This window comes from Oncorhynchus clarkii, chromosome 24 (genome assembly GCF_045791955.1).
Source record: "Oncorhynchus clarkii lewisi isolate Uvic-CL-2024 chromosome 24, UVic_Ocla_1.0, whole genome shotgun sequence".
NCBI lineage: Eukaryota > Metazoa > Chordata > Actinopteri > Salmoniformes > Salmonidae > Oncorhynchus > Oncorhynchus clarkii.
In genome coordinates, this window is record NC_092170.1 from 14,798,072 (window position 1) to 14,817,653 (window position 19,582).

At 46.9% G+C, this 19,582-nt stretch overlaps 1 protein-coding gene across 1 annotated transcript in view; it reads right to left on the bottom strand.

The window, feature by feature from the left end:
- The window catches only part of LOC139382873 (protein phosphatase 1L-like), a 60,739-nt gene extending 41,200 nt beyond the window's left edge, over nucleotides 1-19,539 (bottom strand). Inside the window, exon 1 of the mRNA XM_071127115.1 lies at nucleotides 18,642-19,539. Coding sequence (XP_070983216.1) covers nucleotides 18,642-19,040 — 399 coding nt within the window. The 5' untranslated portion in view covers nucleotides 19,041-19,539. The remainder of the gene's footprint in view (nucleotides 1-18,641) is intronic.
- Nucleotides 19,540-19,582: the final 43 nt, after the last annotated feature.

The following is a 19,582-nucleotide window of genomic DNA, read 5'->3' on the forward strand; positions in this document are numbered from 1 at the left end:
TTCTTCCCTCCATTCCTCCCTCCATGTCTTCCCTCCACGTCCTCCCTGCATTCTTCCCTCCATTCCTCCCTCCATGTCTTCCCTCCACGTCCTACCTCCATGTCTTCCCATTCCTTCCTTCCTTCCATGTCCTCCCATTCCTTCCTTCCCTCCACGTCCTCCCATTCCTTCCCTCCACGTCCTCCCATTCCTTCCCTCCACGTCCTCCCTGCATTCTTCCCTCCACATCCTCCCTCCATGTCCTCCCTCCATGTCTTCCCATTCCTTCCCTCCATGTCTTCCCATTCCTTCCCTCCATGTCCTCCCATTCCTGTCTTCCCTCCATTCCTTCCCTCCATGTCTTCCCTCCATGTCCTCCCTCCATGTCTTCCCTCCATGTCCTCCCATGTCTTCCCTCCATGTCCTCCCATTCCTTCCCTCCATGTCTTCCCTCCATGTCCTCCCATTCCTTCCCTCCATGTCTTCCCTCCATGTCCTCCCATGTCTTCCCTCCATGTCCTCCCATTCCTTCCCTCCATGTCTTCCCTCCATGTCCTCCCATTCCTTCCCTCCATGTCTTCCCTCCATGTCCTCCCATTCCTTCCCTCCATGTCCTCCCTCCATGTCTTCCCTCCATTCCTTCCCTCCATTCCTTCCCTCCATGTCTTCCCTCCATGTCTTCCCTCCATGTCTTCCCTCCATGTCTTCCTCTGGAGATGGATGCAGCATATATCACATTAATTAGAAACTGCATCCTCTCACTGAGCGCTTACAGGTGAGAAAGAACAGCAGTGATGAAGACAGAGGCAAAGACAACAAATACTTCAGAGACTGAGGCTGCTCCTCCTCCTATACTAGGCCTGTATAATATAATGTGAACCTGTTCCCTCTCATCAACCCAGTGTGGCAGACTTAACCCCTGACCTGGCTCTCTTCTGATCAGACTGGGGCCTCCTGACATTGATCACTCTATCACTGAATTGAATCCCCATTCATCAATAAGCAGGAAAACCACAGATCAATGCAGCAGCCCAGGTAAACGCCGCATGACGCAGAGCTCAGCTATTAGCTGATAAACATTCAGACTCATGAAAATCATGACTGGGAGAGAGGATGACGGAATTAAACGCATGCCACTGGGGTAAGTGAGTGTGTGTGTGTGGGTGTGAGAGAGTTCATGAAAGTGTGGATTGATTGTTCTCAGCAGGTCAGTGCTTTGATCCTCTCCAACTCGGTGTGTGAGAGAGAGAGAGAGCGAGAGAACGAGAGACGGAGGTTGAACATTTTGTTTAGATGATAGGGTGTACATGATGTATGGGAATGAGAGATGAGAGAGAATGTGTCTGTATGAAAGTGTCTAGGATTGGAGATGCTAGTGAAAAATGACAAATCTTACAGAAAGTGAATGTGGGCATTTATGATGCATGGGCAAGAGAGAGACGCCACAACATATATCTATATGAACAGTGTGTGTGTGTGTGTGAGAGATAAGCCAAAACATCTATCTATATGAACAGTGTGTGTGTGTGTGTGTGTGTGTGTGTGTGTGTGTGTGCGTACAGGTGAACTCCAGGGCTACATAGATGAGACCAGCATTGACCAGGGAGGCCCATAGCCACACATTGACTGCATATGGGCTTTAACTCAGACCACAGCCAAGTTTCCCGTGCCAATAAATCAGGGAAGAGAGCACAGCCAAACACCAACAGTGCAGCGCAGTTTCCTTACACAAAGCCAATCCCCAAGTGACTCCATTTTGGCTCAAATCCATACCATAAGTCTTTTTCAGAAAGCCTCCACACGGTAGCCTGAACTAAGCCTGAGGTAGGCACAGTCCAAATATCACTGAGCAGCACTAACCTACAAATCACGTCAACGTCCACCACCCCGCACCTCTCTGATTCAGAGGGGTTGAATTAAATTACATTTCAGTGGTACAATTGACTAGGTATCGCCATTTCCCCTTTCCAAACAAATGGCCATTTTATTTACTATTACATAAATATGAGTAAATCTACTCATCGCTAGGCTAAGGCCCACCCTTTGCTTTCAGACGACAGGCAATTGTATTGATTGTCCAATGGGAACAGTCCTCTTCCTAACGGTTGGTCCAGTTAGGATCTAGGGAAGTGAACACCCAGGGACAGGTAGTACAGGCCAGGCTGACTGCTTATCTGAAGCCCTGTTTCCACAGCAGGTGCCTGGTCAGAAACCAGTTTGGCCTGTTCACAGTTTCCAGTTTTAACCCAGAACCAGAGGAAAGCCTGCTCTTTCTAAGTACAGCAGCAAGCAGGCAGCAGCATTGTGATTATCAGTCCGTCCAGACAGCTGGCCGACGGCCCAGGCAGCGTTGCCAGTAGAGATGAGTCAGGATTCCCAGGCTAGCTTCACTGAGGCACAGAGACGCACAGCAATTACACCCACCAGCAGAGTCCTGGCATTGCCACCGCACACACGCTCATCTGCACACACGCTCATCTGCACACACGCTCATCTGCACACACGCTCATCTGCACACACGCTCATCTGCACACACGCTCATCTGCACACACGCTCAACTGCACACACGCTCAACTGCACACACGCTCAACTGCACACACGCTCAACTGCACACACGCTCAACTGCACACACGCTCAACTGCACACACGCTCATCTGCACACACGCTCATCTGCACACACGCTCATCTGCACACACGCTCATCTGCACACACGCTCATCTGCACACACACCTGTGGATGTGGAAACGCTCATCCACAGACATGCTATAGCAAATGAGGAGAGAAATAAGAATTCTCGGTGAAGATAATGTACACCAACTGGAAATCCATGGCTAAATGTGTGTTTCTGTGATGTCATACCAATATGGGAGTGTGTTTTCAGGAAAAGATAAGGGCAGCTGACAGGCAGCATACGTGTGTCTAGACATGGACCCCTCAGGGTTGTAGGCAGCAGACTCTTCAATATTGCAGAGAAGTGATAAAACAGAGACTGCAGGGAGATAAGGGAACTCTGCAGAGGAAGAGAGAAAAACCTCCTCTCTCACTACAGGGGTTAGAAAACACTCATCTCAGCACGGAGATGTACCATGAACAAAACACACAAAGCTAAAAGAAAACTAATTAGCAAACAAACATTACATTTCCTCTCCCGTGGAGAGCAGAACACAATATCGATGGGGTTGTAATATGGCAAGCCTCAGAGATTAACAATGCAGTGCATATCACACACACACGTATGTATTTTCCGCAACCACCTTTCTGGGAGTGGTGCGGTGATTCAGATAACATTGACCAAGGCCAGGCAGCCAATCAGTGAGGAGAGCCGAATTGGAGTGGGATGATGCTGATATAAAAAGGTCTGATTTATTGTTCCAGAAGTTGTAAATTGCAACTTCTAAGCAGAGCGAGGCAGATAACGGGTATACAGAGCATTCGGAAAGTATTCAAACCCCTTACATTTTTTCCACGTTACAGCCTTATTCTAAAATGTATTAGTTCTCAATCTACACGCAATACCCCATAATGATTTTCAAAAACAGCAAAAAGCAAAAACAGTTTTTTTGAAATATTTGCAAATTGATTAAAACAAAAACATATTTACATAAGTATTCATACCCTTACTCAGTACTTTGTTGAAGCACCTTTGGCAACAATTACAGCCTCGAGTCTTCTTGGGTATGATGCTACAAGCTTGGCACACCTGTATTTGGGGAGTTTATCCCAGTCTTCTCTGCAGATCCTCTCAAGCTCGGTCAGGTTGGATGGGGATCGTTGCTGCACAGCTATTTTCAGGTCTCTCCAGAGATGTTCGATCAGGTTCAAGTCCGGTCTCTGGCTGGGCCACTCAAGAGAATCTTGTTTCTCAGTCATTTAGGTGCCTTTTGGCAAACTCCAAGCAGGCTGTCATGTGCCTTTTACTAAGGAGTGGCTTCCGTCTGGCCACTCCACCATAAAGGCCTGATTGATGGAGTGCTGCAGAGATGGTTGCCCTTCTGGAAGGTTCTCCCTTCTCCACAGAGGAACTCTGGAGCTCTGTCAGAGTGACCATCGGGTTCTTGGTCACCTCCCTGACCAAGGCCCTTCTCCCCCCAATTCCTCAGTTTGAGCGGGCGGCCAGTTCTAGGATGGAAAAAAAAGTAGAAACCTTCAATGTTGCAGAATTTTTGTGGTACCCTTCCCCAGATCAGTGCCTCGACACGAATCCTGTGGAGCTCTACAGACAATTCCTTGGACCTCATAGCTTGGTGTTAGCTCTGACATTCACTGTCAACGGTGGGACCTTATATAGAAAGGTGTGTGCCTTACCAAATGTCCAATAAATTGAATTTCATGTCCACAAGTGGACTCCAATCAAGTTGTAGAAACAGTTCAAGGATGATCATGGGAAACAGGGTGCCCCGGAGCTCAATTTTGAGTCTCATAGCAAAGAGTCTGAATACTTATGTAAAAAAAATAAAAGTTTAATACATTCGCAAACATTTCTAAAAACCTGTCTTCGCTTTGTCATTATGGGGTATTGTGTGTACATAGGAGGGGGGAGGGGGGGAATAACATAACAATGTGGGGGGGGGGGGGGGGGGAATCAAGGGGTACAAATACTTTCCGAATGCACTACATGTTGGGTGTCTGAACAGGACAGTGGGAAGTGAGTACAGTAGGAGACCTCTGTCTGTGTCCTTCACCCAACTTCCTGTCTTACAACACAGGCAGGCAGGAGGCTCGGCTTGCACTCCCCTGGCATTAGTCTCCCAGACACTCAAGGTGAAGAACAGTTTGATTTCTGGAAGGGAGGGAGGGATGGAGGGATGGAACCGAAGATAGTGTGTGGTATGGAGAAAAAAAATGAGAAAGTAATAGAGCAAAAGTTCAAAACAGACATGAAGAGGGGGAGAGAATATAAAGACAGACAAAGAGAGAATGCCATGTTCATATTGTCTGACACTAGAGAGAAGAACGCTCGTCAGTCTGCCCCACAGTTGAAATGACTCATGATCAAAGAGAAAAGGGCTGGTGCCTCTTCTTTCACACACACCATTTCTCCCTTACTAACAGACAAATAAAGAAAATTGTCGCTGCCACTCCTCACTAATGTTGTTGTTGCGAGTCGGTGTCCCTGGGCTGCTAAGCCTTTGAGGTAGGAATGTTCTCCTGCACACTCAAGCAGAAGATCAAAGACGAGACGAGCACCTGACTGGCTGCATGTTCCACTGACACTCACTCTTTACATCTGCTTTGATGCTGCTAATGCAGCCTTCTGCATGCTACACACAGCACATAAATACACCCTGCAGACATGCGTCTTCTCATCCAGATATAAAAATATAGATACACAGTTCAGTCTCTCTTCCTCTCCACCCGTTCACTTCATCCCCTTCTTATCTTACATAGAAGTGAGAGCGGCAGGAAGACTCTCTCTCCCCTCCTGCGGTGGTTGTAAGTCCACAACAAAACACAAGTTCTAAAGCTGGACTCTCCCCCTCCTGCGTTGGTTGTAAGTCCACAACAAAACACAAGTTCTAAAGCTGGACTCTCCCCTCCTGCGTTGGTTGTAAGTCCACAACAAAACACAAGTTCTAAAGCTGGACTCTCCCCTCCTGCGGTGGTTGTAAGTCCACAACAAAACACAAGTTCTAAAGCTGGACTCTCCCCTCCTGCGTTGGTTGTAAGTCCACAACAAAACACAAGTTCTAAAGCTGGACTCTCCCCTCCTGCGGCGGTTGTAAGTCCACAACAAAACACAAGTTCTAAAGCTGGACTCTCCCCTCCTGCGGTGGTTGTAAGTCCACAACAAAACACAAGTTCTAAAGCTGGACTCTCCCCTCCTGCGGTGGTTGTAAGTCCACAACAAAACACAAGTTCTAAAGCTGGACTCTCCCCTCCTGCGGCGGTTGTAAGTCCACAACAAAACACAAGTTCTAAAGCTGGACTCTCCCCTCCTGCGGCGGTTGTAAGTCCACAACAAAACACAAGTTCTAAAGCTGGACTCTCCCCTCCTGCGGTGGTTGTAAGTCCACAACAAAACACAAGTTCTAAAGCTGGACTCTCCCCTCCTGCGGCGGTTGTAAGTCCACAACAAAACACAAGTTCTAAAGCTGGACTCTCCCCTCCTGCGGTGGTTGTAAGTCCACAACAAAACACAAGTTCTAAAGCTGGACTCTCCCCTCCTGCGGCGGTTGTAAGTCCACAACAAAACACAAGTTCTAAAGCTGGACTCTCCCTTCCCTTATTTGACTATTCTACTCATCCCCTTTCAACTCTCCTCCTGTGGATGGTGTAAGCCTGTTAAAAACAGCTGTAAACTTATAGCCACTTTCCAATCAATCAAATTTTGTCCTTCATTATCCCCTTCTCCCTCTCATACTTCACCCTCACCCATTCCTCCCCATCCTTCACCCTCCCCTCATTCCTCCCCATCCTTCACCCTCCCCCCATTCCTCCCCATCCTTCACCCTCCCCCCATTCCTCCCCATCCTTCACCCTCCCCCCATTCCTCCCCATCCTTCACCCTCCCCTCATTCCTCTCCATCCTTCACCCTCCCCCCATTCCTCCCCATCCTTCACCCTCCCCCCATTCCTCCCCATCCTTCACCCTCCCCTCATTCCTCTCCATCCTTCACCCTCCCCCCATTCCTCCCCATCCTTCACCCTCCCCCCATTCCTCCCCATCCTTCACCCTCCCCCCATTCCTCCCCATCCTTCACCCTCTCCTCAATCCTCCACCCTCTCCATCCTCTCTCCTCATTATCCTTCACCCTCCCCTCATTATCCTTCACCCTCCCCTCATTCCTCCCCATCCTTCACCCTCTCCTCAATCCTCTCCATCCTTCACCCTCTCCTCATTATCCTTCACCTTCACCCTCCCCTCTCCATCCTTCACCCTCCCCTCATTCCTCCCCATCCTTCACCCTCTCCTCAATCCTCTCCATCCTTCACCCTCTCCTCATTATCCTTCACCCTCCCCCTCAATCCTCCACCCTCTCCATCCTTCACCCTCCCCTCAATCCTCCACCCTCCACCCTCTCCATCCTCTCCCCATCCTTCACCCTCTCCTCCCCATCCTCTCCTCATTCCTCTCTCCTCATTATCCTTCACCCTCCCCTCAATCCTCCACCCTTCACCCTCTCCTCCATCCTTCACCCTCTCCTCCCGTGGATGGTGTAAGCCTGCTAAGAGCAGCTTGAAAACCTCGCTGACAGCTCTGCCGCTGGCTAAGCTCATTATACAGGCAACGCACAGCCTCCTATAGCCACCGGCCTTCCCTGTAGGAGAGATGTAGAGAAGAGAGGAAGAGCAAAGCCAACAGTGAGATGGAGAGATAGTCAGAAAGATGAAGACAGACCAGTGGAGGCTGGAATGGAATAAATGGAACAGAAACAAACATGTGGCTTCCATATGTTTGATACCTTTCCAATGAAAAAGTAAAAGATTATAAAACATATTTCCAATCTCTGAACTGGGATTAGTGTAGTTCTAAGCCGCCCTGCAGTCTCCTCTCCTCCCTTCAGTCATCGATTTAGAGAGACAGTCACAAGTCAGGAGGAAGAAAGCAGAATTTCCCTGCGGCTTCAGCGGTTACCATTAGCCACCGCCACCCCTTACTTCACTAATCAATTTAGCAGCTCAGCCCTGAGCCACCAGCCCATCACTCATAAGCCATCACCCTCAGCTCTACAATCCACCTAGCTCTCCGGTCTCCGCATAGAAAATATCCAGGGAAATTCCAAGAAAAAAAAAGGACAGTCGGTTGTAATATAAGGAGTTCCTCTCTGGCAGACGATCATGTAAGGTGACCTACAGAGAGTAAAATAATCAGTCAGTCAAGCTGAACAGCAATGCTTGCTTGCCTATGGAAGACTCAGTGGGCATGGATTCAGAAGCATGTCTGAGGATCCAAGTCAATTTAGCTAAGCCATAACTTCATCATGGTTATTCTCTAAACTCCCAGCCTGGTCTAACAGAGGGAGTTTTTTAGCTCAGGCCTCAGTGCACTGGGGGTCACATACACCACAAACCATCTGAACACATTTAGAAGAATACAAAAAAAGAGAATGAAAAATCTCAGAGAGACGTAATCAGAAGTACATAGCAGAGTTCCAACAGTTCTACCAGTATGGGACGCAGGCACCTTTAACCCTAAAATGAATACAAATGCTCTTCCCACTAGGAGGAGTTGACACACTCATGACAGATTAGAACATTGAGTATTCATATCCTTGAGAAGCCCAGTCTCTTCACTTAGGAGAGGAGAGTTCAGGTCCATGCTGTAGTAGATAGAAACCATCTGCTCACATCAGCCACTCATATGTGCTGCATTCCTCCGGTCTGACCAGCCAACACACATGCCCTGCAGACAGTCTTGTGTTATAGATTACCCCTCCTACACACACCCATACATGCACCATAGTGTGCAGAGTGAACCACACACACAATACACAATACACAATACAGTGCCACTGACACGGCCTGCAACGAAAACATGCGGTCTCTCCTTCACTGCAGCCGAGGTGAGTAAGACATTTAAACGTGTTAACCCTCGCAAGGCTGCAGGCCCAGATGGCATCCCCAGCCGCGCCCTCAGAGCATGCGCAGACCAGCTGGCCGGTGTGTTTACGGACATATTCAATCAATCCCTATACCAGTCTGCTGTTCCCACATGCTTCAAGAGGGCCACCATTGTTCCTGTTCCCAAGAAAGCTAAGGTAACTGAGCTAAATGACTACCGCCCCGTAGCACTCACATCCGTCATCATGAAGTGCTTTGAGAGACTAGTCAAGGACCATATCACCTCCACCCTACCTGACACCCTAGACCCACTCCAATTTGCTTACCGCCCAAATAGGTCCACAGACGATGCAATCTCAACCACACTGCACACTGCCCTAACCCATCTGGACAAGAGGAATACCTATGTGAGAATGCTGTTCATCGACTACAGCTCGGCATTCAACACCATAGTACCCTCCAAGCTCGTCATCAAGCTCGAGACCCTGGGTCTCGACCCCGCCCTGTGCAACTGGGTACTGGACTTCCTGACGGGCCGCCCCCAGGTGGTGAGGGTAGGCAACAACATCTCCTCCCCGCTGATCCTCAACACTGGGGCCCCACAAGGTTGCGTTCTGAGCCCTCTCCTGTACTCCCTGTTCACCCACGACTGCGTGGCCACGCACGCCTCCAACTCAATCATCAAGTTTGCGGACGACACAACAGTGGTAGGCTTGATTACCAACAACGATGAGACGGCCTACAGGGAGGAGGTGAGGGCCCTCGGAGTGTGGTGTCAGGAAAACAACCTCACACTCAACGTCAACAAAACTAAGGAGATGATTGTGGACTTCAGGAAACAGCAGAGGGAACACCCCCCTATCCACATCGATGGAACAGTAGTGGAGAGGGTAGCAAGTTTTAAGTTCCTCGGCATACACATCACAGACAAACTGAATTGGTCCACTCACACAGACAGCATCGTGAAGAAGGCGCAGCAGCGCCTCTTCAACCTCAGGAGGCTGAAGAAATTCGGCTTGTCACCAAAAGCACTCACAAACTTCTACAGATGCACAATCGAGAGCATCCTGGCGGGCTGTATCACCGCCTGGTATGGCAACTGCACCGCCCTCAACCGTAAGGCTCTCCAGAGGGTAGTGAGGTCTGCACAACGCATCACCGGGGGCAAACTACCTGCCCTCCAGGACACCTACACCACCCGATGTCACAGGAAGGCCATAAAGATCATCAAGGACATCAACCACCCGAGCCACTGCCTGTTCACCCCGCTATCATCCAGAAGGCGAGGTCAGTACAGGTGCATCAAAGCTGGGACCGAGAGACTGAAAAACAGCTTCTATCTCAAGGCCATCAGACTGTTAAACAGCCACCACTAACACTGAGTGGCTGCTGCCAACACACTGACACTGACTCAACTCCAGCCACTTTAATAATGGGAATTGATGGGAAATGATGTAAATATATCACTAGCCACTTTAAACAATGCTACCTTATATAAATGTTACTTACCCTACATTATTCATCTCATACGCATACGTATATACTGTACTCTATATCATCGACGGTATCCTTATGTAATACATGTATCACTAGCCACTTTATACTATACTATGCCACTTTGTTTACATACTCATCTCATTTGTACATACTGTACCCGATACCATCTACTGTATCTTGCCTATGCTGCTCTGTACCATCACTCATTCATATATCCTTATGTACATATTCTTTATCCCCTTACACTGTGTACAAGACAGTAGTTTTGGAATTGTTAGTTAGATTACTTGTTATTACTGCATTGTCGGAACTAGAAGCACAAGCATTTCGCTACACTCGCATTAACATCTGCTAACCATGTGTATGTGACAAATAAAATTTGATTTGATTTGACACACACTGTACAGAGTGAACTACACACACTGCCCCCAAAAAGAATGCACCTGCCCCATCCGTGCCAACCCACTGGTCAGCAGCTCACCCAAAGAGGAGTCCGGTAGAAGTGACAGCTGGGACAGACGCATACACCAGTGAGCATCACACAAACCTACCAGTATATCCATCACAAACACACTGTGTCAACATTCCTCTGCCTGCTCTCCCCACTGCCAAGACAGCACCAATCAAAACTAGAAACATCCATTTCCACTGCCTCACACCTTCTTAAGCATGTAAAAGGCAGCTGACGCCAGTCCACTCAGCAGGAGCCTCAAGTCACCATGGCCATTTAGCCCTGTTCATTCATAACCGATACACAGTGAGAAAAAACAGGTTAAACAGAGCACCTCCCCAAACCCCACAGGGAGAGGACAAATAGGTGTCCTGCCCACCATCCACAGAAGCATAAAGCAGAGAGACCTGGAAGCACAGAACATACCCCTGCCCTCTATAGAACCACATCAGAGGCGTGTGTGTGTGTGTGAGAGAGATAGAATATGAGGGGTCTCCTCTCCACATCTCCCTCATCTCTGTCCAAAATCAGAAACAAGGCCAACCAGTCCCTCCTCAGCCCATCCACAAGCCTCATACACAACATTACAGGGAGCAGACAATAGTCAGCATTACAGATTTTTAGATAGGGGGCTTTTAGCAAAAGAAGCACCTAGCTGGCAGAGGGAGTGTTGAATTATTGAACCACCGGGAGGGACACCATGCTGGGACCTTTTTGGGGGGCTCCACATGCAGCACACACACAAGAAAAAGTAGGTGAGAACTCTTCTGAATTACCTGGATTTCTGCATAATACAGTCATAGATGAAGATCAGATCAAAATGTAAGTCACAACTATAGACAAACACAGTCTGCTTAATCTAATAACACAAACAATATGTTTTCATGTCTTTATTGAACACACCGTGTAAACATTCACAGTGTAGGTTGGGGAAAGTATATGAACCCCTAGGCTGATGACCTCCAAAAGCTAATTGGAGTCAGGAGTCAGCCAACATGGGAGTCCAATCAATGAGATGAGATTGGAGATGTTTAGTGCTGCCCTATAAAAAAAACACACTCACAAAATGTGAGTTTGCTAATCACAAGAAGCATTGCCTGATGAGAACAATACCGCAAAGAAAAGAGATCTCAGAAGACCTAAGATTAAGAATTGTTGACTTGCATAAAGCTGGAAAGGGTTACAAAAGTATCAGTCCAAGGTAAGACAAATTGTCTATGAAAGTGAAGAAAGTTCAGGACTGTTGCTACTCTCTCTACGAGTGGCCGTCCTGCAAGCTGCAAGAGCACAGTGCAGAATGCTCAATGAGGTTAAGAAGAATCCTAGAGTGTCAGCTAAAGACTTACAGAAATCTCTGGAACATGCTAACATCTCGACGAGTCTACGATACCTAAAACACTAAACAAGAATGGTGTTCATGGGGGGACATTATGGAAGAAGCCACTGCTTTACGTCTGAAGTTCACAAAAGTGCACCTGGATGTTCCACAGCGCTACTGGAAAAATATTATTTGAACAGATGAAACTAAAAGTTGTTGTCTGTGGAGAGAGTAAAAAAAAAAAACGGTACAGCACACCAACATCAAAACCTCATCCCAACTGTAAAGTATGGTGGAGGGAGCATCGTGGTTTGGGGCCTCAGGGCCTGGACAGCTTGCTACGATTGACGGAAAAATGAATTCCCAAGTTTATCAAGACATAACTGTCCCACCAATTGAAGCTCAACAGAAGTTGGGTGATGCAACAGGACAACGACCCAAAACACAGAAATAAATAAACAGAATGGCTTCAACAGAAGAAAACATGCCTTCAGGACTCTGACTGGGCCACTCCAGAACTCAACCCGATTGAGATGCTGTGACATGACCTCAAGAAAGCGGTTCACACCTAGGGATGGGTGCTGAAACCCGGTATTAAAACAGGCCCCGGGGCTAAATTATGAAAGACTGTGGTATCGATAAGCTCCGACGTTATCAGTTTTGCTTTCGATACTGGAGAAATAAAAAATTTAAAAACATTTCCTATTTATTATTGCTACATAAACATCTTGCACATTTTATCTCACCAACCGTTTCTAATTTGCAATGAGATTAAGACATTCGTCTGATACATTTTCGCCATTCCCAAACCAGAAGAGAGAGCTCTTCTGACCAGGGCAGTGAACAACAGAAGGTCCTCCACACCAGGGCAGTGAACAACAGAAGGTCCTCCACACCAGGGCAGTGAACAACAGAAGGTCCTCCACACCAGGGCAGTGTACAACTCGCAAAGTAGTGACAGAGGAGATCAGACATTCTGGAAGAGTTTTAGATCGAGCCAAGCAAGACTGTAGCTGTGACTGTTGATAACACTGGCAAAATATGGATGTTGCCATCAAGAGGCTACACATCCTAAAAATAGGATGCTTTGCGCACACATTGAATCTGGCAGCGCAGAAAATCTACAAAATGACTTCCATTGATAAATGGGCAGCCTGAAATCAGAGCAGTGGTCGTGCGGGTCAAGAGATCCTCGATGTCCAAAACAGTCTTGAAGGAAAAGTAGCAGCTCCCTGGTAAGAAGCCAGTTCAATCTATTAAAGTACTATTTTGAAATTCCCACATTTAACAATTTAATTCAATAGTCATGTGTGCGGTAATTAAATGTATGTTGTTGTTGTCGTTTCAGGCCTGCCGCACTCACTCATCCTTGATGTCAAGACCAGATGGAACTCTATCCAATGAGAGATTCATGGAGCAGTATCCAGCGATCCAAGCAGCAGCCTTGGACCCACGACTGCGAAAAGCAATGACCTGGACCTTCTGAAAGACGAGGACTTCCATAAGGCTGAGGAGTTTGTCCAGCTCATGAGAATCCTCTATACATCCACAGAGTGTGTGTCATGTGAAAAGAATGCCACCTGTGGACAGATCATACCCATCCTCCACAAACTGGAAGAGCACTTCACTGTGAACCATGAAGATACGTTGGTGGCAACCATCAAAGAGAAGGTGTGGGAGAACCTCTCCGAGCGCTATCAGGATGAGGACATTCAAGCCTTCCTGCATCAGGCCACAGCAATGGAACCCAGATTTAAAGGGAGGCCGGTGAGTGATGCCACCTGGGACAGGCTGAGGAAGACAACTGTTGAGGCCAACGTGACAGGAGCAACACCAGGACTGTCAGAGGAGCTGGAGCAGACAGACACAGAGCACCAGCAACAGGAGGAGGAGTCTGAAGGAAATGGAGGAGACAGTCCCTCCATTGTACAAAACAAGGAGTGCCTTAGAGGAGCTGTTCTCAGAGGTTAAGGAGTTGAGGTTGACGATCCAACAGGACACCTTGTCCCTCACCCGCAGCGAGCCTGTTGACCTAGAGGTGGAGCTCTACAAAGGCCTGCCTCCCATCCCCATGGCTGAAGATCCTGTGATGTAGTGGTGGGAGAAGAGAGCTGCCCCTCCTCACAAACATTGCAACAAGCTACCTCTGTGCTCAAGCCTCCTCCACCCCTAGAGAGGGTATTTTCTACTGCAGGGAACACAATAAGCCAGGAGAGGTCCCGACTTCTGCCAGAAGGCAAATATGTTGATCTTTCTCCAGAATAACTGATAGTCCTTCTGCAGCCTACCTGCATGCCCCACCTGTGTTGCTCTATACTACTGCAATTTATTTTGCTGTAAATAATTGTTTATTTTACATTTCAGAAAATAAAGCAATGTTAATTCAGTTCTTAATTTGTTAAATAACCGGTAAGAATACCGTTAAAAGTACCAGATTGATAAGCAGAATTGGTAAGAATAGCAATACCGTTAATCTTAATGATAATCCCTATTCACACCAGACATCAAGAATATTGATGAACTGAAACAGTTTTTTAAAGAGGAAAGGTCCAAAATTCATCCTGACCGTTGTGCAGATCTGATCCGCAAATACAGAAAATGTTTGGTTGAGGTTATTGCTGCCAAAGGAGGGTCAACCAGTAATAAATCCAAGGGTTCACATACTTTTCCCACCCTGCACTGTGAATGTTTACACTGTGTTCAATGAAAATGTAGAATTGTTTGTGTGTTATTAGTTTAAGCAGACTGTGTCTACTGTTGTGACTTAGATGAAGATAAGATCAAATTTTATGACCAATTTATGCAGGAATCCAGGTAATTCCAATGGGTTCACATACTTGTTCTTGCCACTGTACTTGCTTAATGGAAAAGAATGTTGGTGGGAAAAACAAATATTACACTCAATGCGAGTTCAATACTGTACGAAACAATTGCCCATGGCAGAAAATACTTAAAATGGCAAATGGGGGAATTCTGACATTTTGGTTCCGTATTTACAGTGTTCCACTTGTCAGGTTCCGCTTCTCAAACAATCCGTGACAGTCTTCTGGGGCCAGTTGCACCATCCTTGTCTTAACTCTACGCCCAATCTAGATTGAAGACAACTTTTTTTTATGCCCAACTGGTGCAGAATGAGTAAAAGGTCACAACTGTAGAAAAGCTTCCAGTCCATCTCTACAGGGTGTTTTTCCAACAAAACATCACCTTTCCTGCTCACTGCTCTTTCCATAACATCAACGCAGGCTGAAAGAAATGTTGAGCATCTGCTTTTGCCAAAAGCAATAAAAAAATATGTCCAGGAATCTGCCTCCAGAATGAAGGGTGGTTTTGAGCAGAACCACCATGAGCGGTGCAGAGTATTTTTGGTCAGCCAGAGTGAAGGGTGTATTCGTTTTGTATATTATTCTCATCAATTCTATTATTTTATGGCTCCTGGAGGAATACATTTCATTTTGATTTTGGGGGTCTGAGGCTTGCGGGGGACAATCGGCAGGAAATGACATCGTCTGGAGCAGGTGTGTGAAGCCCAGATTGGCGTGTTATCGTGAAATGCCACTGCCATCGCTGCTGGTCGTTCACATCATTTAACGTCCCCTGGAAATCCATTACTTTAGATTTGCACGAGGGAACACACCACACACACGAAGTAATCCTCTAGAATGCTGACACTACAATTAGTCATGCTGCTTCTTTCATCTCCAGTGTGAGTGGGCTCAAGAGGGATCCAGGAGGCTGAATATCTAAACCACAAACACACGGAGCCTGACACAAATGCATACACCACTGCAGACACAACTGTCCAATATCACAAATAGACACACTCCTGGAGACCAGCCAACTGAGCCCAGCAGCACTCCATAACAGGTGAAGAGGGTTTATTCCCATGGGGAGGGAACCATGAGCCTGATGCAGAGACACACACTGGAGCCATTCTGCACCAGGGCCACAGTATAGAGATGAAGTGAGAGAAAATGGCAGTAGTGAGATGGGAATGAAAGGAATTCAATTGAAAGCTCCTCAAATAGTGCTCCAGTAATCAGACTGCAGTTACTGAGCTGTAATCACACTGACAACATGAGAGGATAAAAGAGAGGAGAAAAGGAAAGAGAGAGAGAGAGAGAGGGAGGAGAATGAAAGCAGGTCAACTATACAATTCAAGGGTTCAGCTAACTGCAAGGAAAGGGCTTCCCTCTGTAAGAGTCTCTCACGCATGCCCTCGACTCACACCGTCTCAGACACTCACATTCTCTTACACACATACTCTGTCCCTCCCCAGGATTAAAATGCAAACGGTGCCCTTTCCACTAACAGAGGCCTTTATTGTTAGTGCGAAAGGAAGGTGAACTCCGGTGAGGGCCAAGGTAAGAAAGGGAACGAGTAAATTTTTTTAAAGACCCACTTAAAAAAGGTCAGCCTTGTGTTCTTTCCTCTCATCCCTCAACACAATACTTCTCTCCATCTTCTCCTGTTCAGAAACTGCTTACGCACACGCAGCCACACCACTCTCCTCTAAACTGAACTTGAAGACGGCAGAGTTGGGGGAGTGAGGGAGAGGAAATATCAGCACAAAAGGAAAAAGATGACTTCATTTTCAGAACTGCCTTTCTCCATTGAGCCATTCAGAGAAAAGGAAAGATAACATATTAGGAAAGTAAGGAGTTCTAAATGTCTCCACTTGGTATTCTATTGGGGACATACAGTAATTGTGTATAGCTTGGAGTAGTAGGACTATTCATCACAGGCTCTTCAGCCAGACCCCCAGGGTAAAATCTAAAAGAACATCGCCCATGTAGACAGCATCTCTCCCTACAGAATATCAACAAGGGATGAATGTTAGTCAGGTTATTTTTACAGAACAAACAGCCTGGAATGGATAGATTACTTAAACATCATTAATTGCCATCTCCAGACACATCCACATGCATGCATACCAAATAACCAGCAATTAAGGAAAGACATGTTCATTCTTTGCAAGGTATCCTTGTAAGGTATTGCATGTCGTGTGTGTCTGTGTCTAGCTTACTATTCTTCTCCGAGAAGCGATGTATCTTTCTGTGGGTAAATCGGTTCGTTCCAGGCCTGTGTCAGAGCTAGGACAAGGTGTTCTGGCTGGTAACTCTGGCTACCAACCCGCTCACCCACCTCCCACAATCCTACCTCAACCTTCAACCCCTCTCCTGCCACTAGGGCTTGGCGAATCATGTCAACTTCGTTTTGAGTAGGAGAGAGAGAGAGAGAGAGAGAGAGAGAGAGAGAGAGAGAGAGAGAGAGAGAGAGAGAGAGAGAGAGAGAGAGAGAGAGCTATCTGGCCCAAAAGATCGACAAATCATTGACCTGTTTAGAGAGGTAGAGGGAACTAACCAATAGGCTGAGCCGAGTCCTCCTCCAGGCCTGGTCTACACTGCAGCTCTCTGCTGACGCACCGCCCCCGGCCAGGAATACATAAACAATAACATACTGTAGCAGCAGAACCATTTGAAAAGCTGGTGTCTGGCAACAGTTTCACACACTTCAATAGAGAGTGAAGGAATAAAAACACACAAAATTGTCACCCAAGGCCAAAGCGAGGGGGGCAAAAAATCCCCTCGCCTACATGAGCAAATCTGAAGTGAACACCCTCTTTCTCTGCTCTCCCTCACAGAGCAGAGGATGGCTTTTATAGCTTGGTTTACCATCCTCTATAAGGAATCTAGGGAAGGACAAATGAAGGCCCAAACTCAAACATGCTGCAGGGACAACCAGACAAATGGCCAGTTTTGATCAAAGGAAAGCAGTGAGCTGTAGCACTAGAGCCCACAGTTGAATCTACCCTGAAAATAATGGTTATCCTCCACCTCCATCGCTGTCTTTTTTTAGAATGTTATCTTTCAGCCTGGGTCAGGCCAGAATAGTCAACTCTGTATTAAACAGACTAGAGCAGGCCTGAGCAGTAGAGCTCCTTAGAAAAAAAACTGGCAGCCCATAGACTGGGTCTGGGAGAGAGGCGGTGTGAGGGGGGGGGGGGAGAGAGGGGCACCTTGTCAGAAAGAATTTGCCAGTGAGTTTCTTCACGTAGCTCCATGGCATCAGTCAATACTGGGCTGTCAGGCCCGCGTGGCCACAGCTGCAGCCCACGGAGACAAGGTCGCTGTTCAGGCAGGCCTGGCGATCACGATCAATCAGTGTTGTTACCCTGCCAACGATGGAGATAAACCCCCCCCAAAAAAAAAAAAAAATAATTTAAAAAAAAATACACACATTTTCACTTCTGGTCAGGTCGAGAAGTAACAAGACCAGTATACCACTTTCTATCTTTTGCATGGAGTATGATCAATACATTGACTGACTATTACACTCTAACACACACACACACACACACACACTTTGCCCCTCTATAGGGACATCTGGCTGATGAAAGTAGGAAGTTTATTTCTGTGAGACAAGCTGCTCGATCTGTGCCACTCAATGCTTGTCATGGAGTCAAAGACCTACAGCTGCCAGGGAATTGTCTGTGACCAGAACATGGAGAGGGTGACAGGTGCATGGGTATCAGATGACAAGTTATGGTCATGCACAGGACACCAGTGATTTACTGTATTCAGACCAGAATATGACCCATATCTGAAAGCACCTCTCACTGGGGTTGGAAATGATCAGCTCTCTTGTACAATCCGTTTAGACTTTACCTGCAGCATGCTACACAATCTTGTTATGTCTATAAGTATTTTAAACGTGTAAGACCATGAATGATGGTCTCTTATGTTTGGCACAACTTCACAAAGTAAAGTGCTAAAGTGCCTTCTGCATGTCCCTGTGGAGAGGGATTCATTTGATGCATAGCATGTGCAAGTGTTGACCAAACCAAAACAAGTATAGCCTCTCAACAAATGAAATATATTAGCCCATTTGTCTTACCTCTCCCCCATGTCCATCAAATATCCCAAATATAGAAGGGTGACTCTTGTTCACGATGTCAGTGACGACCTCGAAGCGGTCTTCCATGTGATCTCTCCGGCCTTGGATGGAGTACACCGCCACATTGTTGCTCTTGAACTCCCAGGTTTTGGAGAACTCTGCGTCCAGAACGTCGAGACCCCCGAATTTGTCATTCTGCATAATCTCCGCCACTTTCCCCTTGACCATTTTGACAGCATCCCGGCTGGACTTAACGATGGTTTTCACCTCGTCAGTGTGGAAGAAGTAACTCCACAGAGCCAGGCTTATGCATAGGAGGAACAAGGTCTCTGGTCTGAGCAGAAAATAACGCATGATCCGACCCAAAAGAGACAACAGTGTCATCGTATCCTCTATCATTTATACAAACAAGAAATCACTGCAGGTTGTTATTGTTTACCCGCAACTTTCAGTCCATTATTATCGACGCTAGAGTAAATAATCAGCGAAACCAAATTCAAACGTAGTCTACAGCACATCTGGTGTGAAAAGCTGAATTAATTCAAACCAACACTGATAGCTCAATGTAGCAATGCGGCTTGATGTATTGGAGAATCCGTAACGTTAGACACTGCGGGGTGTAAGACTCTGCCTTGGCTGGCTCACTCTAGCATAAAGCCCCATGAACCAGCGATTGTCCCTTGTCCATATGAGGCAGTGAATCACAACCGTTGCAAGGAGGAGAATGGTAGCTATACTAAACCTCAGTAGGAGAGACCCCACTTTGAAGTACCTCGTTTAACGCTGACTTGAAAGCAAACTGCATGCTCCCTCAACCTTTGGCAGCGAGGTTGCGATTGAGTTGTAAATAGTGCACTCAATTTGAAGCCGAGGAAGTGTTCCTTTTCAGGACCGAACCAATTGGAGCACGTGAGGTGTGCACCATTCAACCTTGTTTAGGA